The sequence below is a fragment of the Rutidosis leptorrhynchoides genome, chromosome 7, assembly GCF_046630445.1.
Source record: "Rutidosis leptorrhynchoides isolate AG116_Rl617_1_P2 chromosome 7, CSIRO_AGI_Rlap_v1, whole genome shotgun sequence".
Classification (NCBI taxonomy): Eukaryota; Viridiplantae; Streptophyta; class Magnoliopsida; order Asterales; family Asteraceae; genus Rutidosis; species Rutidosis leptorrhynchoides.
This window is the reverse complement of record NC_092339.1, coordinates 309821758-309846004: the sequence shown is the minus strand read 5'-3', so window position 1 is coordinate 309846004 and position 24247 is coordinate 309821758. Positions and strand designations below refer to the sequence as shown.

At 31.2% G+C, this 24247-nt stretch overlaps 2 protein-coding genes across 2 annotated transcripts; one reads left to right on the top strand and one right to left on the bottom strand.

Annotated features, from left to right (window-relative positions):
• The first annotated feature begins 5100 nt into the window (after nt 1-5100).
• Nucleotides 5101-9373, top strand: LOC139857439 (uncharacterized protein At2g33490-like). The gene is made up of 11 exons (XM_071846189.1): nt 5101-5351; nt 5712-5784; nt 6139-6213; nt 6389-6450; nt 6539-6607; nt 6710-6738; nt 6919-7123; nt 7199-7450; nt 7973-8026; nt 8198-9061; nt 9242-9373. Exons 1-10 carry the CDS (start codon nt 5235-5237, stop codon nt 9029-9031), a joined length of 1770 nt encoding a protein of 589 aa, XP_071702290.1. The 5' UTR covers nt 5101-5234; the 3' UTR covers nt 9032-9061; nt 9242-9373.
• Nucleotides 9374-9889: 516 nt separating this feature from the next.
• On the bottom strand, nt 9890-12119 carry LOC139858608 (tubulin-folding cofactor A-like). The gene is made up of 4 exons (XM_071847441.1): nt 12080-12119; nt 11168-11326; nt 10947-11033; nt 9890-10255 (listed from the first exon to the last, which is right to left on the bottom strand). Exons 2-4 carry the CDS (start codon nt 11318-11320, stop codon nt 10154-10156), a joined length of 342 nt encoding a protein of 113 aa, XP_071703542.1. The 5' UTR covers nt 11321-11326; nt 12080-12119; the 3' UTR covers nt 9890-10153.
• Between the last annotated feature and the right edge of the window lie 12128 nt (nt 12120-24247).

Here is a 24247-nt window from a genome sequence, read left to right as displayed (position 1 = left end):
AAAAAAGTAAACATCTCCTAGACGTGATAAAATCTATCAATGATAAGTATTAGACTTGATGAGCTAAATGTGACAAAAATGTTTCAACATGTCTTATGTTAATTTTCTAAAATAAGTTATTATTATTCCGAGTTTAACACATATACATATGTTAATTAAAAACAACCTTTTTGTTCTTATGTAGTGTTGGGTTGCAATTTTGGTTGTATGCCATAATTCCATCCAGTAGAGTGACAATAGAAAACTTTTGATGATAATCAATAAAAAACTTTTTTCCAAACTTGTCAAATGTTTTGTTAAAAACGTGACCGTTGAAAAAAGGAGGTTGAATAATAAAACTTAAAAAACAAATTATTTTTTTAAGAGTGTGCATCAAAATGGCCCGTTTAATAATGGGGAGTAAAAATATAGTCAAATTGTTTCAATGAACAAGGGTTCAATTGGATGTCTCTTAAAAAAAATCCGCGGGTACGGGTGATGGTTCCAATGGATCCGCATCCACGACCCGCGGGTGCTATCCCTAATTGTGACAAGTACAAATCAACTAAAAGTCTAAAAAATAAATGCTCTTATAGGGACCAAATGTTCACAATAATTGCCTAAGCTAGATATGAAACAAATAGTTCATAAAAAAAAAAAGGTCGTTGTGCGTTTTCGGGATGATAGCCGAAATACACTTACAAAAGTAGGTCAGCCGTCAATTCTTTATGGCCATATCAACGTAGATCAATAAAATCATTTATGGTTTTGATAAAAGATTAATTAAAAATTAATTGTTTTTTGGTCTTGGATTCTCGGTAACAAAAGCAAAGGTTGTTTTTGGTTGCCACAACAAACAAGACAGAGGTTGTTGACTTTTGTTGTTAAACATGGCACAAGTGAACAATAACAATAGATTATTGTTTTTGAAAAGAATAATGATGCGTTAATTTTATTGTATAAAATAAAATTAAAGAAAATTAAAGAAAGTGGTTTTCATTGATGACTATGAACAAACGCAAACAAAGTGTTTGTGGTATTTGGTGATTAAAAAAAAAGTGCATCTAAAGCTTCTACTGAAAATAATATGCATCTAAAGCTTCTACTGAAAATTAATGTGCAAGGTACAACGTATAACTATATGGTCAAATTCATTTGAGCCTTCGGAGTCACAAGTATATGATGTATATATATATTACTCAATTAACAAAATAGTAAATCTAAATTAATTCATATGAATAGTAAAACGAAATTAATTAATTTACTATTCACATAAAAAAGCGCATATGATAAAAAGCGCATCGCATATGATAAGCGCATATGATAAAAAGCGAATATGATGAAAAGCACAACGCATATGATGAAAATCGCATATGATTAAAAGCGCATATGGTGAAAAACACAACGCATATGATTAAAAGCGTATATGGTGAAAAGGATATATGATTAAAAAAAACACATATGGTGATTTATAAAAAAAAAAAAAAAACACATATGGTGATTAATGGAAAGCACATATGGTGATTAATGAAAAGTATATTGTGAAAAAGAATCACAAATGTTTCTTGAAAGAATTCAAGGTAAGATATATGAACCAATTCATCCATCATGTGAACCATTTTGATATTTCATGATTCTAATAGACGCATCTAGCGGATGGTCTCATATTTGTATGTTATCAAGCCGTAATATGGCATTTGCAAAGTTTCTTGCACAAATTATTAAATTGAGAACACATTATTCTGATTACACCATTAAAAGGATGAGACTTGATAATGCTGGTGAGTTAACATCTCAAGCATTTAATGATCATTATATATCTACAGGGATTGTTGTTGAACATCCAGTTGCTCATGTGCATACACAAAATTGGTTTAGCTGAATCAATAGATAAACGCTTACAGCTAATAACTAGACAATTGATAATGAGTACAAATCTCTCAATATTTATATGTGGACATGTAAATTTACATGCTGCGACATTAATTCGCATTATACCATGTGGAAGTCGTAAATATTTTCACTTAATACTTGATTTTGGCCAAGAGCCAAATATTTTCTACCTTAAAACATTGGTTGTGCAGTGTATGTTTCAATTGTATCACCACAACACAATAAAATAGTTCTTCAAAGAAAGATGATAATATATTTTGGATATAAAACATCTTCAATCATAAGATATATTGAACCCATGATGGGTGATGTTTTTACAGCACGTTTTGCTGATTGTCATTTTAATAAAACATTGTTCCCTAGATTAGGGGGAGAAATAAAAATAAAAAATAAAATGATGCTTTATGATGTGAACATCAATTAAGGTATATTGAACTCGCACAAAAGAATGTGAAACGAAAGTTCAAAAAATAATGCATATGCAAGAACTTGCAAATTAATTACTTTATGCATTTACAGATATAAAAAAGTGACTAAATCATATATACCAGCGATAAATGCTCCAGCTCGAACTGAAATTCCAAAAGCTGGCAATAATGTCACTGTTGAGTCTTTGCCACGCATCAAACGTGGAAGATCGATTGGTTCCGAAGATAAAAATCCTCGAAAAAGAAAATCAGCTGATAATGAGGTAAGAGAAAGTGTTCAAGAAGAACCACAAATCAATATTCCTTCTGCAGAGGATATTGATAAATGTAAATACTAAAATTGCGATAAATTATGCAATATTATGGAACCGAAATGAAACTAAAATCTCTATGAGATATTTTCATATAATGTTACAATGACATCATGAATAAAGATGATGATCTGGAACTAAAATCTGTCATTGAATATACAAAATGGACATGATTGAGCTCAATGGAAAGGAGCAATAAGAGCTGAATTAGAATCGCTCGATAAAAGAAAAGTTTTCGGATCAATCGTTATCACTTTTAAAGATGTGAAACGTATGGGATACAAATGAATTTTTATCCGAAAAGAAATGTGCAAATGAAGTTACAAGGCAAAACTAGACTTGTAACTCAATATTTTCCACAAAGACCAGAAATGAATTAGGAGGAAAAATTATCCTCCTGTAATGGATACAATTACTTATTAGATACTTAATCAACCTGGTAGTTATTTAAATGCATCTCATGAATGTTGTTACTACTTATCTGTATGGATCACTTAATAGTGATATATATGAATATACCTAAAGGGTTAAGGTATCATAAGCATCTAATGTAAAACCCAAGGGAATATATTCCATTAAATCACAAAGATTTCTAAGTGGGTTTATACAAACGGGACGTATGTGGTATAACCGATTAAATGACTACTTGATAAAAAAAAAGGGTATAAATATAAACTTATTTTGCACGTATGTTTTATAAAAACAATGTTCGGATATGAGATCGTAGTTGTTTATGTCAATGTTCTTAACATCATATGAACAAATAAAGAGATCTATGAAATCATTCAATTTCTAAAGAATTATTTTGAAATGAAAGATCTTGAAAAAACCAAGTATTACCTTGGATTGCAAATTGAGCATATGCCTAATGGTTTACTTTTACATCAAACAACTTATACCGAAAAGATTTTAAAACATTTTTTTTTAAAGACAAACTCATTGTTGTTAGATCACTCAATATTGACACTGATCTATTTCATCCCTGCGAAGATCATGAAAATTTTAACAGATCGGAAGTTCTATATTTTAGTGCAATTGAGGTTCTTATGTATCTTATAGATTATACAAGATCTGACATTTCTTTTGCAGTTAATTTGTTGACAAGGTTCAGCTCAGCCCCTACCAAAAGACATTGGAATGGGATCAAACAAATAGTTTGATACCTTCGGGGAACTACTGATTTATAATTATTTTATTCTAACAACTCGAAACAAGATTTGTTTGGTTATACAGATGCAGATTATTTATCCGATCTACATAAAGCTAAATCTCAAACTGGATATGTATTCCTAAATGGAGGCACCGCAATATCATGACGTTCTCAAAACAAACACTTGTTGCAACATCATCAAATCATGCCGAAGTGATTGCATTACATGAAGCTACTCGGGAATGATTTTAGTTAAGATCAATGATACAAATCATTATTGATTCTTGTGGACTAGAACGCTATAAAAGCGTAACAACTATCTATGAAGATAATACAACTTACATAATACAAATGAAAGAAGAGTATCAAAAATGACAGAACAAAACATAAATGCTGACGAGGCGCTAAAGCTATAAACGATCTTAACGGTCATAAGTTTGATGGAAAAGAATGGTATATTGGTAAGGCTCAGAAAAAGACTGAAAGGGAATAGGAACTGAAACAACGGTTTGAACAAACCATGAAGGAGACTGTAGACAAATCACGAGGGCCAAACTTGTACATAAAAGATTTAGATGATACAGTTTCAGATGAAAACCTCAGATTTTTCTCATATACTCAAGATATCGTAAAAGACAACCAGATTAAAATGAGATACGTTCAATCAACAACTCTATCTTTATACCAAAGCACTGCTAACTGCTATTTTCAGAACACACGTTCATAATATTGGCATGAGGCATGTTCAGAAGATGTAACAACTCAGGCGTTGCCTACTTGATGGGGAGTCAACTTTATGCTGCACTCTTTTTCCCTTAGCTAAAGTTTTATCCCAATGAGTTTTCTTTAGCAAGGTTTTTAACGAGGCAGTACTAGTTATTCTCTAATAAAATTGTCATCCAAGGGGGAGTGTTATAAAATATCTAGATTGGATGTTAATTTTATTATTATTATATTTCTTGCATAGTAATATTTTATACTATAAATAGACATGTATGGTAACCATTTAAGGTGCACCATTTCTCTTGAAATATCAATATCAATATTTCTTCTCTCCTTCTTCTCTCTTTTTCTCTCTTTGTTCTTATAACCATTAAAGGTAGTTATAAGCCTACTGAATTATAACAAATAATTTATTGTAAGGAATAATAATATAACTCAGAAAAAATGAAATAAATAAATATTTAATTTAAAATTTAAATATTTAAATTAAATATAATAATAATAAAAAAAAGTCATGATGTGACAACAGAAACCAGATTCTGGTCTTCAAAATATGACGACGATAGACAGTTGATGAGCCAAATTAACACCATTGACTCTCCAATTCATTTTCATTTTCATTCAATCTATCAATCAACAATCAATAATTTTATTTTCATATATCTGTATCTTTCATCGTAACTTTAAGTAGATTTAATAATTGCTAATATACACTGTTAAATTGTTCTTAAATTTTGAAATCAAACGATTATGAAGAGTCCGTTCAGAAAAGTGCGTGGATTAGGGCTAAACAAGCACGATAAACGTCATCGTCACGATGTTCAACGATCATTTGTGCAATTAGATGAACTCGTTCGAGCTACTCAGGTTTTTATTTCTATTCATATAGTATCATATATCCTAATTATTACACATTTTTTAAGTTTATTTTAGCAATAAATATTTAATATGTGTGTATGTACATAATAAGGAAGTATCGATTATATAATATTCATTAAGTTATTCGAATTTGTAGTTGTGTTTCCGGTTGAATGCAATCGGTGTGAGTGATTGATGTTTTAGGTGTTGAATCCTATTGTACTTGTGTGTTTCTGAATCGTATTTGGAGTTGATTTGTGATCCACTACTGCTTTAGTCTCAATTTGATTTGTAGAAATCTATTTGAATGAAACTTGATCTGCAACTTTTTCAGCACACTGATCTTGACTTTTGGACCTTTATATTTAGGATATGGAAGATATGAAAGATTGTTATGACAGTTTACTCTCCGCTGCAGCAGGCACCACGAACAACGCATATGGTAATTATTCTGAGGCTCTTTATTTTGGTTAAAAAATAAATTAATTTATTTTTCTTCAATTGATATTCAAATTTGGATGAACTGTGAATGTTAACTAGAGAATGAATTGGAGTCTAGTTATAAAATGACTTTGTTAGGGCACTGCAGTTAATAATAGGCTATCCTAGTTCAGGTTAACTTTTTATTATGCAACTTTTAAAATGGCCCCAACACTTATATAAAGACTGAGGCCTTGCAAGGAGCTGAATAAGAAGATTACAAAATAGAAGCTGAAACAAGTGATTGCATAGGTTAATTAAGCCAATGGTACTAGTGGCATTCATAAATCTCACTAATTTTTAAAATCTGTTTCAGAATTTTCGGAATCACTGCGGGAGATGGGAAGTTGTCTTCTTGAGAAAACTGCACTGAGTGATGATGAAGACAGCGGTGAGTAGAAGCTGATGATGTTTCTATTTACAGTTGAATTTATTGTCAAACTAAGTTCTTGTTTAATTCTTTCCCGGTAAATAAATATTTTGGAGATTAAATACCAGCTCCTATCTTGTATTTAGCCTTTTCGTATCCTTAGATTTTGTAAACATAATCAATAATCATCTTGCAGGTAGAGTCTTGTTAATGTTGGGAAAGGTGCAGTTTGATATCCAGAAGCTGGTTGATAATTATGTGAGTTCTTACACTATATATGTGCCATATTTTTTTAGATTTCCATTTGTACAAGTTTTTCATGACCATCTGATTTTTTTCCTTACAGCGTTCACATATTAATCAGACAATCACAGCTCCTTCAGAATCTCTTCTTAATGAATTGCGTATAGTCGAGGTCTGTATCTGTCATCTTATAAGTATAACATGACTTGCATGATGCATCAATATATTTATATAATATATAATATTAAATCCTTGTTTGTCCATCCTTCTGCAGGAAATGAAAAGACAATGTGATGAGAAAAGGTTTGAAATGAATCATTTTCCTTTTCTATTTCCTTACTCATTCAGTTTCGGTTTATGGTTACTTTTTTTGAAAGGAAAACTCACACACTTAACACGAATTTATTCACGAATATATGCGTGCCTGTTTATGGTTACTAGTACTGTAGTACAGTAATGTATACCTTGTATTTATATCTCCAGGGCTGTATATGAAACTAAGAAAAAACAATATGACAAGGGAAGGTTGAAAAACAGTAAAGGAGAACACGTTACTTCTCGGCAACTACAGTCAGCTCGGGATGAATTTGATGAGGAAGCAACATTATTTATTTTTCGTATGAAATCTTTAAAAAGTGGGCAATCTCGTAGTCTTCTAACGCAGGCATCTCGACATTACGCTGCTCAGGTTTTCATCTCTGAAATTTATTATTACATTCTGTAAATGTATATAGGTGACGTCTCTTATATGTTTAGAAAACAGATGTGTTTTTTCAGAAAGGCTCTTAAATCTCTGGAAGCAATTGAGCCACAAGTTAAATTGACCGCTGAACAGCAGCATATTGATTACCAATTTAGTGGGCTTGATGATGATGATAGAGATTCTGTTTTTCTCACTGATGATGAAGATGCCAGTGATGATAACTATGACTCACCCGATGATAATAATGAATTTAATATCGACTCCATGAATGTTAAGAAGAACCAAGTTTCTGCCTCGGGTGACTTAACGGAGGTAAGAATTTTATATCCTTCAACTGACTCATAACCAAGGTTGAAAAAGACGCGAGATGGGGTCGTGACGTTTGGGACCTTAAAACGGCGAGACGGGGTCGAGACGATCGAGACGGGGTTGAAACGGACGTTGACTAATGTTGACTTTTATATATAAAAATATATATACACATATTTTAAAGCCAAAAAACCTTCGTTGACAGGTTTGTACATATAATTACTATTATCGTTAATATAATACAAAAAGTAACAAAACTACGTCAGTTTTGACCGATTTTAACTGAATTTTGACTTTTGACCCGCATTGACCCGACCTTTTCCGCCTTTGACCCGACTTTTGACCGTTGACTGACTTATTAGAAGACGGGACGGGTCGAGACGGGCTAGTCACCAAAACGCCACAACGGGCGTCGCAACGAACGTCGTTTACAACACTTATCTTAACTGTAAACACATTTTTGTGATTAATTGATTTAAAAAGTTTTAAGCAAAATTGAATATAATGAAAGTGCTGTTTATGCAGTTCGATGATGGAAATGCTGCATTTCCGCACGTTGCTCCAGTGACTTCAGAGAAGGTAAAAAGAGCTTCCTGTTCTTGCAAACATATAGTTTGTACATTGATATGTTTCGTTGTTTATGTTCATCTTATAACATACATATTTAGAAAGTCTAATTACAATAACGAAACATTGTCTATATGATTCGATTGTTAACACCACCAGATGTTTATAATTTTGGACTTGCAGGTATATGTGAACCGAAAATCTGTATGGAACTCAACTACCTTCAATACGGATCTTAACAAAGGTAGCAAATCTGCTCCACTTTCTGTAGAGACTACTTTTGACCCAAATGAAAGGTACCGACAGATGCGACAATCATCAACCCGAAAGCTGAATACATATGTTCTCCCAACACCACTCGAGAAAATTTCAGTTACTTCAAGACCTGAAACACGTCATCCTGAACCGAAACCACCGACTAATATTTATCATTCAATGCCATTAGAAAAATTTTCGCGAAAACCTACTCCTCTACCAGCCCCTCAAACAGATATACGCACCACACCCCGTTCTGTTTCTAGTGCCAAAAAAATAAAAAGATATGCTTTCTCCGATCCATTAACTGGTGACTCGTATTCAAAGAAGCCATTGTATGCTAGTGGTCCTATTGGTCCTATTGGACCAACACCGCACCATCTGCCACATTGTGGTTCGGTTATAAAAACTACAATGACTCAGCCATTGTCAACTTTAGACCCATCCACATTAAGTGCTAGCGTTGTGTCACTACCTGTAATTAGTGAACTTCATGAACTCCCGAGGCCTCCTCCAAAAGTTTCTTTCAAGAAGCCTTCAAAAGTTGCGTTCTCGGCCCCTTTGGTGACGTTTAAACGTGAACCGGATATTATCGAAACAAATAAACCGTCAGTGTCGGATGCAACACATGTACTTCCAATGCCCTCTAAAAGTCAAAGAGACACAGAGTCAACTTCAGAACAAATAGAAACTTTGGAGTTAAGGACAGCTAAGAATATTAATTCGCCGCCCTTGTCACCAATCGCTTTCAGAAACATCTGATTAGATTACTGAAACTGCATTGTATCATAGGTATGTGTAATTTTGTTTTTTAGAGTATTATTTATACATGGTCAATTGTAATTTATTTGAAGTTCTTAATTTATCATTAAGTTGGAGGAGGTATGTAATTCAGTTTTCGCACCGTTGATGTTTTTTATGGTTACAAACCAATAAACCATAATTATTGAGCTTTTTGTTTAACTGATTCAGCTCAAGTATTATAATAAGATTCGAAGCTGGTTCTCCTTCAACGTAGTTTGTAGATGAAACGTTTTGTATTGCTACCCAGTAGAGTCCTGAACTGTAATAACTCAAATTGTAAATAACTCATCATCATGCATTCTCAAGTTTATAATGTTTTTTTTTAAGTTCCAGAAGATTATACGATATGAATATATGTATATTCCATCTGTAAATCTCTCTTTTGTAGTCATTATGCATTCGGATTATCATTTACGAGATGTTTTCAGAAAACACGAATTTAAACACTTTTTCTTGTCTTACATTTTATATTATTTTTAGGAAATTTCTTCTGATAACCTTAACTTTTTTTTTTTTTTTTTTTGGCAACAATAACAAAGAAAAATATATAACAAAGTCCGTTCATGGAAAAGATGAAGGAAACTAACAAGGATGCAAAGGATGAAACTAGGCTCCGGAACAGAAAAACAAAAGCCTACAAGTCTACAACCAAGCTAAAAGCTATCTAGAGAACTAAGCCTAGCCAAACCGGGCCAATGAAACAGAACACACAAAATGCCCCAGGAACCAAGAACGCAAAAACTAAACTAACAAGGATACACAACAAAGCAAGCACCACACAACAAGAAACTATATCAACTCCACCACGTTCTATCGGACAATTGGATAGATTTTACATTTTTTTTAAAAATATTAGTACCCGAGTTTCAACATGACTTGCATTACACTTATAACAACCGAGTCTTAGTAAGTCATATAATAAACATTCATAATTTCTCAACAAACCCGACCATAGACAAGTAATGATTTCGGGATTAAGAAAGTTCAGGTCCAACAAGAAATCAAACACAAAAGAGATTTCATGTATCATAGAATTTGCCAAACATACAAGAAAATGTTGTGGCTATGAGCCAGCATACACTAATACTCTGTTGTTTGGAATAACTTTTCGACATCAGCAACGGTGCTTTCAGCTTCAGTGACTTCAGGTCCTTCCTTTTGATTCGCTTCTTCCAGCTCCGCCTGAAATTAGCGTAGAGTTGATTCTAAGACATTATAATATGCTCCATATAATAAGATGTGGCTAAATTAACCCATTTGATTATGAAGTGTTCATTTTGGGTATGTATAATATCTAACCCAAAACCCAACTCCACCCGTTACCTGATATTTTGCCAATACCATTTCCACCCATTATGCATTTTTTAACTCCAAACATTTTTTTAGCAGTTGCCCATTTCTTATTCGGACCCATTTTGCAAACTTAAATTGAATACGATATGCCAATCTTCAGTATCACATATACATTGCAAACAAGTCACTTTGTAATGTATTAACTATACTTCCTTTTGATGACCTTTTTTTGGGATTAACGGAATTTTTTTATTTTATTTTTTTTATTAATTTATTTATATATATATATATATATATATATATATATATATATATATATATATATATATATATATATATATATATATATATATATATAATTGATAAAGCGAAGTTACTCATGCAGGCTTCAAACTACCCACTTTCTTCAATATTAGATATTAGATTTACATAATATCCAGATCTAAATTCAATAAAATACAAACTTAGATGTGTCTAAAGAAGAACATAGACTATTATCCTAAGCAGCAATACTATATACTTATTTTAACATGTTGTATAATTGGACACCATACTATGAGTATAATGAAAAATAACATACCAATATCCCTTTTAGGTCGGCCAGTGATGACTCCAGGCGTTTGCGACAATCAGGAATCATCATCCTTGATTCAGCCAGCACATTTTCCTGCCCGAATAAATGAAAGATATATGTTCATTTACTAAAAATTACATATTAAGAATTATAAATTAATCAAATAAAGACAATCGATTTTAGTACTCAAAAAACACTTTGACACCATCATAACACTGTTTCTTTACCTGTTGTTTAAGATCATAAGGATCAGCACCCTTCTCCTTCATGTCAGCTGTCTTGGCCGCCTCACTCTCAACCTCTTTCTCATACGAATGTAATTCCTTGACGATACGTTTACATGACGATGTCTTGATTTTCAGATTTCTAATAGTTGCCATATTTTCCTAAAATAATAAACATATTTCACTTTACTACAAATACACCTTCCGCCTAGACGTTGTCCACATCAGGAAGTTTAAAAATAGTACTCAACAGATTAATTATTATTGTTAATCACATATATACATATTGTTTAATTCCATAGTTTTCACAATAAAGTATATTACAGATTAGAGTACGTCATGAAGTTTAGAAATAGTACTCAGCAGATTAATTACTAATCACATATACACAAATTGTTTAATTCCATAGTTTTCACAGTAAAGAATATTACATATTAGAGAAAAAATTTATCTTAACATTATACTTTATTTATCATTTTATGAGCTTCTTATAAACTGTCAATCAAATCAATATAAAAATAGGTCATCAAGACAGACAATCAATCAAGCAATCTGCTGTTAATCTTATCACAAAGTTGGGATCATAACATAAACCCTAACTTCCAATTATGCATTTAGTTAAAGTTGATTTTTTTTTTTTTTTTTTTAACTGAGTACTGGTTGCAAGTGTCAGTCATTGTAAATTATATATTATAAAATCACACAACGTACATATATACATTGTAAATATTCAACAATAAGTTCGGGGGGGGGGGGGGGGGGGGGGGGGGGGGATCATATAGCGCGATTCACCGAATTATAATAAATAGAAAAACCTAATTTTAACAAGTACAAATAGTAATTGATTATTAATTAATTAAGTTTTATCATGGAGTATCAGGAGATGATGAAATGTGGAGGATTTGTCATGAGTACCTGCTTGAATTGGTGATGAACGATCGACTGCAAAGTTCGAGTGGGTGAATCAAGTGAGTTTATGATCTCATCAATCATCATTCATCAAGCATCCAATATTTGGGCCTGATCCCAAGAATAAGGGCCGGGGCCCGTTAGTACCCAACTTGGGCTGAAATTCAAGAATGTACGCCAAAATTGGGGATTATCACTAAAAAATCCATTTTTCTGAACTTGTTTGCGTGAGAGCCCATAAAAAAAAGTTTGACAATTTGCCCTCGCAAGGAGCAAGAAGCCTCTTGCTCCCTTGCGTCTTGCGTCCTTGCGACCTTAGTCACACTTAAGAGCAAGGAGCAAGGAGCATGGTGCCTCTTGCTCCCTTGCTCCCAGGTGGAAGCAAGGACGCAAGGTGCCTCTTGCTCCCTTGCTCCCAGGTGGAAGCAAGGTACATCTTGCTCCCTTGCTCCCAGGTGGAAGCAAGGACGCAAGGTGCATCTTGCTCCCTTGCTCCTAGGTGGAAGTAAGGACGCAAGGTGCATCTTGCTCCCTTGCTTCCACCTGGGAGCAAGGGAGCAAGAGGCACCTTGCTCCCAGGTGGAAGCAAGGGAGCAAGATGCATCTTGCGTCCTTGCTTCCACCTGGGAGTAAGGGAGCAAGACGCACCTTGCTCCTTGCTCTCAAGTGTGACTAAGGTCGCAAGGACGCAAGGCGCAAGGGAGCAAGATGCATCTTGCTCCTTGAGAGGGCAAATTGTCAAACCTTTTTTTTTATGGGCTCTCACGCAAACAAGTTGAAAAAAATGGGCTTTTTGGTGATAATCCCCCAAAATTGCTAGTCGATTTTCTTGATTATGCCCGTCTTGAAGGTCATATTGGGTCTTCTCCAAACAGCTAGTTCAAAAAAGTTGTTGGGCCGGGGCCCGTTAGTTTTACCGAATATGTTATCGTCAACATACGTGTTTCTGATCTAAATATTCAGGAGAGCATATCACTTTGATTTGTCTTTTAAAATTTTTCTTAAAGTGTTTATAGTAGGTAGTGATATACTCGTTAGCCATTTCTCGTATATATCTTGGCCATTTTAACAGCTACCCTACGTTCGGGACGCCTCATGTAGAAGGTGTTGAAATGGTGGCACGTTCAGTTGATAGTACGCCAATAAGATGATAGTGGCTCATTGTCGTAACTATGTTCGTTGTTGAACTTTTAGTGTATAGTGCTCCATTGATCTCTTTTAGGAGTTACCTAATATTGAGTCTTCAGGTGAGTAAACCCAACATTGTGTCAATCAAGCTTCTTTCGGTGTTGACCAAAGTATTTTGTTGCATGTTAAAACTACATCATTATCTTTTCTTCAATGACTTCTCTTTTTTCAAGAGCATTCGATTTGTGTTTGTTCATGGTGTATAGAAGATTGAGGTTGGTGTTTGTTGTTATTATTTATTAAAATTATGGTTGGTTATACATATTGTTGTTTGTTAAAATCTAGAAGTTTTTGAGAGTAAGATTTGAATTGAAAAGTGAATTGTAGTGGGTTCATGTTGCGAAATGGATATGATGACGAAGAACCATGTGTATAAGGTGATGAGGGTTGCAGATTTGTAAACAAAAAGTTGACAAAAAAGCGTGTTGTGGGGAGACCCTCACGTTTGGAGAGGGTTAGTCACCAGACGCGAGAAGGTTGATTGAGCTGATTGAAGTCTCAGGATTAAGGACCCTTGTGTTTGGCGAGGTCAGGTCACAATACGCAACGTGTTGCGTGGATGAAAAGTCAGCAGTTTTTGTTTCCTTATTTTGTACTCTCTATAAATTAACTCCGGCCTCTTGTTAACCTAATACCTCCGAAATTAATAAGAATATTTTTCATGTTTCGCCTTGGATTAAACGAATAAAAATACTGGATATAACCACACTATATTCATGTGTTCTTTACGTTTCTTGCACTTTATTTAATCGTTATCTTTGTGTATTCTTGTGATTTATCTGTTTGTTGCTCGGTGGGTGATAACTAGGGTTATCAAATTCTTGTTAAGGCTCGCTAAATTCCTAACAAGTGATATCAAAACTTACATTGCAAGCGTTTACCTGGATTAATGGCAGATAATAACACAATTAAGATCTATAAGTTTCATGGTTCAGATTTTGGCTTCTGGAAGATGCAGATCGAAAACGTGCTTTATCAAAACGGTTTGTATCAACCTATAACCGGTACCAAATCGGAGGGTATGAAGTAGCAGATTGGGATTGTTGGATAAAAAGGCACTTGTTATAGTCTGACTTTCACTGGCCAAGAACTTCGTCTATAACGTCGTGGGGGAAACTTTCATGACCTGTCCTAATCCATCTGGACGAATACATTACATTTGGTTACATCGCGAGGTTCTGACCTCTATATGATACATTTTACAAATATCGCATTCGTTTTTAAAAGACAAACTTTCATTACATCGAAAATTGACGGCATGCATACCATTTCATAATATATCCAACTATAATTGACTTGGTAATAATCTTGATGAACTCAACGACTCGAATGCAACGTCTTTTGAAATATGTCATGAATGACTCCAAGTAATATCTCTAAAATGAGCATATGCACAGCGGACGATTTCTTTTATACCTGAGAATAGACATGCTTTCAAGTGTCAACCAAAAGGTTGGTGAGTTCATAGTTTTATCATAAAACAATAAAATTCTTCATTTTGATAGACCACAAGATTTAAATCATGCATGGTACAAATGGGCCCGAATCCTATACCCACCTGTAATGTACATGCGATATCTTTTAAATACAGTACACCTTTCTCGTGTACGAAATCATCTTTCATAAATCTTAGTAACCGTACACATATCTTGTGTACAAAAATAACATACACATAACCTGTGTATAAAATCATTCTCTCGATACATAATATTCACTTTTCATTACTTTCATAGCTTGGCTTGGTAACCGACCTTAACATATAATGCGCATAATAATATCCCAAAAACAGAACATCTCGTCTGTATAATAATCATATAAACTTCGAAGTACTAAACACCACGCCCACTAGCCTTCCGTCTAGTGAACATTCTGGGTGGGGGTGTTAAACCAGGTAGCTACCTTTAGGATTCGCGTCAATTAGGCGTGCACTAATTCTCAAAATTAGTGATGTTCCCTAATTCTTAGGTTACCAAGCAATAATAATCAGGGGAAAAATATTCATATCAATTGTGGCAATTATCACATCCACATAATTCAATGGTGGCAATTATCACGTCCACATAATTCATTCGAGGAACGTTTTGCTTATGTCTATCTCGTCAAACATTTATAAAAGCATTTCATATATTCGCAGTTCAAAATGTATTTCAAAAGCATTTAATAAAGCAGTTGTAAAAGTAGCGCATCTATTCTCAGTCCCAAAAATGTAAAGAGTAAAAGGGAATCAAATGAACTCACGATACGATATTTTGTAATAAAAATATGCATACAACGGCAGTGAACAATGCAGGGTTGACCTCGGATTCACGAACCTATATCATTTGTATATATATTAATACACATAATCGTAATCGAATAAGTTTATATATGTATATATTATTTACTAATTATATCATTTTTATACGTCTCATATATTCATTTTGTATATAAAACTGGTAATTTTTGTTATGTTACATTTTTTAAATATATTTTTATATAAATATATATATATCATTTGTTTTGTTAAAAATAGTATTTATAGTATAACTAAAATAATATTTGAAATGATAAAATAAAATTAATGATAATACTTAATATTAATAATAATAATACTAATATTTATGATTCCATTAATGATGTTAATAATGATACTAATACTTATAACAATAATAATAATGATAATAATAGTAATAATAATTTTAATAAAAATGATAACTAAGTAATAATGTTTTTAATAATAGTTATAATGATCTTCAATAACAATACTGTTATTAACATTTATAATAATAATGTTAGTATTAATACTTATATCAAAAATAGTAATACTTATATTGATATTAATACTGTTATTAATATACATAGATTAATACTAATGCTATTATTAATGAAAATAAGAATAGATTATATTAATTTCATACCAATAATGATAATAATAATCATAATCGTAATGATAATAATAATACTAAAATAACAAGTTTACAACTAATAACAATAAATGATAATAATAATAATAAGTAATGATAATAATAATAATAATAATAATAATAATAATAATAATAATAATAATAATAATAATAATAATAATAATAATAATAATAATAATAATAATAATAATAATAATAATAATAATAATAAATAAATAAAAAAAATAAAAGAGTTATACCTCACTAAAATAGATTTTAAACAAAAAGATGCCTCGAGCCGGGCTCGAACCCGCGACCTCCCGTATAACCAACAACTCGTTAACCAGTTGGGCTATTGCCCCATATCCAAATTATAACAGAATCAGTTTTATTTAACACTTATTTATTTTACAGTTTAATTTCTTCTTCATCTTCTTCAGTAATCCATTCAACTTGAATTTATACCAAATCAATACCGTAACACCTTTACTTGTTTTAGATATCGAAAACGTACCAGAAATAATATGTAACAATTGAATTTAGTTAATAGAAAATAAATAAAAAAATATCGAAACAACCATACCTGCTGTTCGACGAACACAGAACAAGCAATAAAATTGATTTTGAATTAGAGGTCGTTTTAACAAAAACTTACTTCATGAAATAGGTTGCAAAACCCCTTTAGAAACTATCTGTGTACCTAATTGAATCTGTAACATCGAATTAAAAACGAATTTTCGCGAAGAACCATTATTTTGACTTTTGAACTATATCTTTGACTTCGAAATTCGACTTTGATTTTACAAATTAAGAGCTGAAACTTTACATATAGTTTAAATGAAGGATTTCTAACAATCCTACATTTATAGATTTTTAAATGTGATACAGAATCGTGATTTGGCTCAAAAGTTGAAGAACAGGTATTGCCGTCTGATTTTTTTAAAATTTTTATTAATTCAACAAATTTAACAGTAAAGGGGTTGTTGTAATTGATATTAGGAATGGAATGTAATTCGAATGGATCCAATGTTATAATGAATTAGTCGATTTTATATTGATTTGCAGTCGACAACTTAGTACGAATATAGCATAAAATAAATAAGAAAAATCAATAAAAGCAGATTACGATATAACTGATTTTGGATGTTTTCTTATTGATTAAGTCACGATTGGGGACAGAAACAAAGTATTGCTACAGATTGAGAGCTACTGGTAACAGATCTTGATTCCAAATGAGTCGTTCCATAATATATATATTAATAATAATTAATAATTATAATTATATTAATTAAAATTCTATTAATAATTGAATTAGTAATAATAATAATATTAATATTATCAAATAATACTAAAAATGATATTACTAATAATTTATAATAATAATATTAATTATCATTGATAATGGTAATAATAATATCTAATAATAATACTAATATTAATCATAAATACTAAAATTAAAATTTTATTATTAGTTATAATAATAATGATATTAATAATCTTAATAAAGATAATAATAATACATAACCATTTATAGTAACTAAAATTGTAATCTTACTACTAATTATGATATGAATAATGATAACAACAATACTAATAACACTAATATTAATAGTAGTTATATAACAATTCAATTGTATCAATTTCATATTTATGTAATATACAAAATATTAATAATAACATTGTTATTAATATTATATACATATTCTAATAATAGTAGTGGAAGTAATATTAATATTAGTAAGGGTAACAATTTAATTGCATTAGATTTCCTATCTATATATTATCTATAACAGTATAACTAATGCTGTTATTAATTATTAATAGTAATATTATTATTAATTATAATAATGAAAGTAAAAAAATCTTATTATAATCAATATATTTTAATTTGTTTAATAATATATTGTTAATTATGTAATATTTAATAATAATATATTATATAGTAACTTTTACTAATTCTTTATTATTTAATTATATATATATATATATATATATATATATATATATATTTAATAATATACATAAATCTCATATGTCTATATATATAGATTCATTTTAAATTATACTTAATTATTTTGTATCTTATTTAACATATCTAATTCTAATGTTTAAATTATATTTTATAATTTTAAATTACTACACCTATTTACATATATATATATATATATATATATATATATATATATATATATATATATATATATATATATATATATATATATATATATATATATATATATATATATATATATATATATATATATATATATATATATATACATACAATTTTATTTACAAACAATTGTTCGTGAATCGTCGGAATTTGTCAGAGGGTAATTGATTACATGAATATAGTTCCAAAACTTTTAAGACTAAATGTTACAGACTTTGCTTATCGTGTCAGAATCATATAAAGATTAAGTTTAAATTTGGTCGGAAATCTCCGGGTCGTCACAGTACCTACCCGTTAAAGAAATTTCGTCTCGAAATTTGAGTGAGGTTGTCATAATTAACAATAGAAATGTTTTTATGACGAATATGGGTTGATAAATAGAGTTTTATTACTGTTGAGTAATATGGATAGGATAATTTGATTATTCGGAGAGTACGAGTGAAGTTATCACAAAAGAATGAAATGAGTAATGCAGGTTTGTCTTAACAGACAATGTAGTCATAGTTGATTTCCGGGATTCAAGGAATGTAAAGGAAATCTTCGAAATCTAAAAGATTTGATTCTTCGGCGAGTAAGGAAATTAAGATCTCTATAATTAAATACGGTGATCTGCCTTGATTACTCTATCTGATATTTCCATTATAAATTAAACTCTTCCATTCCATTATTCTCGCCATTCCTATTCTTTCTTTCTTAGTTAATACATCCAAAAGATTGTGAAAATGCTTAATCCCGTTCTAATTCCTGATATTTTCCTAATTATCATTTCTGTCATCCTTCTTTTCAATCTTCCACTAGAAAAATCTGTTTACTTTTAATATAACCTTGAGGTAATACTATTCTTAATTATACCGTGTCTTTATATTGCTATTCGTATTAATATCCACGGTTTGTAACCTCCGTGTTGTTATTGGGCTTTATATTTTCTCGTATATTTTGGAGCTCTTTGCCTTTTTATTCTCCTCTCGACCTCTAGTAAAGCGAGTAATGGTCCAGAATTCGTAGATACGAATTTCAGAATGAACAGAGTTAATGTTCTAAGAAAGAAATCGTAATAGCACGATCTTGATTGGTTAAATTACCAGAATTCATAGAAAAGATAGAACTATCAAGAAAATATATTCTTGATATGTTTATAGATTAGATAGAATGTAAGAGTCGTGTAAAATGGCACATGATGATGTTATGTTCTGTGAATCATCACATTCCATTTAAAAACTCAGCATGACTTACTGTAATATAATCACGTTGATCAAGTGTCATTATATTATACTAACTCATGCATCAATTTCCAACACTACTTCAAGATCATTCATAATTCAAACCCAAATTTTAAAGAAATTTAGAAACTAAAGTAGTTTCCTTTGTGATGTAATTATAGATAGCACGAATAGATAAATAATTTTGGACGAGAATATTTATGAAAATATCTTCAAAAATATCGAAGATATTTATGATGATATTTTGGAATTTCTAAGTTCGATGGTTGATGAAGAAAGATTTTCCGCAAGATTTTAACATGTGTACGGAGCAAGATATTCGTTGAAGGTTTCATCGGATCCAGAATTACCTGGTTTCTTTGAATATATGGTATGGTCCTTGTATTTGGCCTTGGTCTCCTTCTTGGTTTGCTCAATCTGTTTTTCAGTACCAAATTTTCTATCGAGCGTTCCTAACACTCCTTTCTTTATCATCAAACTTTTGGCCGTTTAGACCATCTACCATTTTTCTGTTTCCTCTGCATTTAATGCTACGATATTTGAATCATCAGTTATTAATTCGAGGTGGTTTCAGGAGAATTGTGTTTTTAGATGATTAAACGCTGATGGTAATATGATGGAATATGAAAGGTTCCCCGGTAACAATAAAAGAGCACGCATATATATATATCAAAGTTATAATATGGTTGTTTCGAACGAAAAGTCGAAGTTGTCTTGCTGGAGCTGTGACAAAATTGGCTAATTTGAAAAAGAAATTGCAAAGTTATTTTTGGTAATAACAACGCCAAAGGAGCTAGCACAGATACGTGTTAAACGTTTACTCAGGTTCCAAGAGTTTTTCACGTGCATAACTATATGCATCAATCTCTTCTTACGTAGATGAAGTGAGGTTGGTTCATCCTCTCGATTGAGGTGTTTTCAAGAATCATGAAAGGTTTGAACGCAGATTGTAATCGTCAAGATACAAATGAGGTTTAAGATGAAATCAAGTGGCAAACTTGAAGAATTGTTTAGTTTCATATGTTATAATCAATATTTTAATTCATTTTAATTGTCCAATGTTATTAGTCCACAGTCGATAGTCCACAGTTAACAGTCCAATAATTCATATATAGTTTAATATATAATATTCGAATTAATTAATACGTATCGTGACCCGTGTACATGTCTCAGACTCGATCACAACTCAAAGTATATATATTATTGTAGAATCAACCTCAACCCTGTATAGCGAACTCGATCATTACTATATATAGAGTGTCTATGGTTATTCCAAATAATATATATAGATGCGTCGATATGATATGTCAAAACATTGTATACGTGTCCCGACATTTAAAGTGCGTAAAATAAATAACAGAAATTAAATGACGATAAATAAAATTGCGAGAATTTAAATTGCAATTAAATAAATTGTGATAATTAAATGTAATATGGAATTAACAGTTAGCTAGGAACAGTTAGCCGGGAATAGTTAGCGTGGATTGTTAACATAATTTCTCATAATTAATTTGTTTGTTTCTAACAAATTTTATTTTGTCTAATGTTTTCTTCATTATGCCACTTGTTGAATTCTGATAGATCAAAATCCAAATATGAAATTGAATGAAAAGGGTTATTCTGAGGTGAACGGATGCATATATCGGTGGTTGTAAATAGGATAGTAAATGACCGTTGAATCAGGTTCGACGAATGTACAGTGTAACTTATTAATGTGAAATCTAAATATTCCTCGGGTATTACCTACCCGTTAAAATATTTTCATCATTAATAGTTTGTACAGAAGAACTTTTAATTACAATCTTTATGAAAATATATACATATATATTTTCTTCACATGTAATCATGGATTTAATGAGTCAATATAATATTAAACTCATTTGATTTGCAGTTAGAATAAGAATATATAATCTCTAAAACATTAGAGATTACATAATCGCCATGTCGAACAAAGATAAATGATGTAGAACGATACGTAGACGATGATTGTACTCGAGGTACAGAATGAGATGTTGAGGCATGGATTGTTGATGGTACTGGTGCTGTTATTGATGGTACTGTTGGTGCCGGTGATGTTGCTGAAGATGGTAAATCTTGCACCATATTCGCCATATTGATTCCTTGAGCGCGATGTTCGTTGACTTCCTCTTTTATTCCAGGATGATTGTCGGTCGGAACGAGCGGATGATTAAGGTTTAGAATTGTGGATAGAATACAATCTTGAAGAGCTACCCTGGAATGAGGCTGAAAATGGTGTTTCAGATAGGTTCGCCGGTAAGTGTTTCAGGTTCTTCGCAAAGAGGGCAATGTGGTGGATGGAAGGGATCACCTTCTTTGCATCTCCCTTGATTAAGTCGACTACAAACCCATCAGATAAATTTGGGGATGGTTGATTCATTCTGGTGATGCTGCCTCCGGAGCTTAGGTGAACATGCATGTCGGAATAGCTGTCGGAATTCGAGGAATTCGAACTGGTTGAGGGATTCATCTCGTACGATCAGATTAAGGATTTTCGATAAGAAATGGATTATAGGATGTAGATCAGTACCCTGCAATACATAATTTACATATGCATATATAATACTAAAATCCCATAAGTTACGGAGGAATCTATGGAAGCTGTCATGCAAAGGTAACAATAACAGATAGACTAAGATATGAATTTATCTATACACTGTCTATGCAATAGAGGCAGTAAGACGTGTCTAGACTTTAAGGATGACAAGAAAATAATTTTATACACTAAATGATAAGCAAAGCTTTTGACATGCAGACACGGTCGAAGTCCAGACTCACTAATGCATCTAAACAACTATCAGTTAGACACACTAATACAAGACCTGGTTCGCTAAGACCACCGCTCTGATACCAACTTTCATGACCCGTCCTAATCCATCTGGACGAATACATTACATTTGGTTACATCGCGAGGTTCTGACCTCTATATGATACATTTTACAAACATCGCATTCATTTTTAAAAGACAAACTTTCATTACATCGAAAAGTGACGGCATGCATACCATTTCATAATATATTCAACTATAATTAACTTAGTAATAATCTTGATGAACTCAACGACTCGAATGCAACGTCTTTTGAAATATGTCATGAATGACTCCAAGTAATATCTCTAAAATGAGCAAATGCACAGCGGACGATTTCTTTCATACCTGAGAATAAACATGCTTTCAAGTGTCAACCAAAAGGTTGGTGAGTTCATAGTTTTATCATAAAACAATAAAATTTATCATTTTGATAGACCACAAGATTTAAATTCTGCATGATACAAATGGGCCCGAATCCTATACCCACCTGTAATGTACATGCGATATCTTTTAAATACAGTACACCTTTCTCGTGTACGAAATCATCTTTCATAAATCTTAGTAACCGTACACATATCTTGTGCACAAAAATAACATACACATAACCTGTGTATAAAATCATTCTCTCGATACATAATATTCACTTTTCATTGCTTTCATAGCTTGGATTGGTAACCGACCTTAACATATAATGCGCATAATAATATCTCCAAAACAGAACATCTCGTCTGTATAATAATCATATAAACTTCGAAGTACTAAACACCACGCCCACTAGCCCTTCCGTCTAGTGAACATTCTGGGTGGGGGTGTTAAATCTGGTAGCTACCTTTAGGATTCGCGTCAATTAGGCGTGCACTAATTCTCAAAATTAGTGATGTTCCCTAATTCTTAGGTTACCAAGCAATAATAATCAGGAAAAAAATATTCATATCAATTGTGGCAATTATCACGTCTACATAATTCAATGGTGGCAATTATCACGTCCACATAATTCATTCGAGGAATGTTTTGCTTGTGTATATCTCGTCAAACATTTATAAAAGAATTTCATGTATTCGCAGTTCAAAATGTATTTCAAAAGCATTTAATAAAGCAGTTGTAAAAGTAGCGCATGTATTCTCAGTCCTAAAAATGTAAAGAGTAAAAGGGAATCAAATGAACTCACGATACGATATTTTGTAGTAAAAATATGCATACAACGGCACTGAACAATGCAGGGTTGACCTCGGATTCACGAACCTATATCATTTGTATATATATTAATACATATAATCGTAATCGAATAAGTTTATATATGTATATATGATTTACTAATTATATCATTTTTATACGTCTCATATATTCATTTTGTATATAAAACTGGTAATTTTTGTTATGTTACATGTTTTAAATATATTTTTATATAAATATATATATCATTTGTTTTGTTAAAAATAGTATTTATAGTATAACTAAAATAATATTTGAAATGATAAAATAAAATTAATGATAATACTTATTATTAATAATAATAATATTTATGATCCATTAATGATATTAATAATGATACTAATACTTATAACATTAATAATAATGATAATAATAATAATAATAATAATAATAATAATAATAATAATAATAATAATTTTAATAAAAATGATAACTAAGTAATAATGTTTTTAATAATAGTTATAATGATCTTCAATTACAATACTGTTATTAACATTTATAATAATAATGTTAGTATTAATACTTATATCAAAAATAGTAATACTTATATTGATATTAATACTGTTATTAATAATCATAGATTAATAATAATGCTATTATTAATGAAAATAAGAATAGATTATATTAATTTCATACCAATAATGATAATAATAATCATAATCGTAATGATAA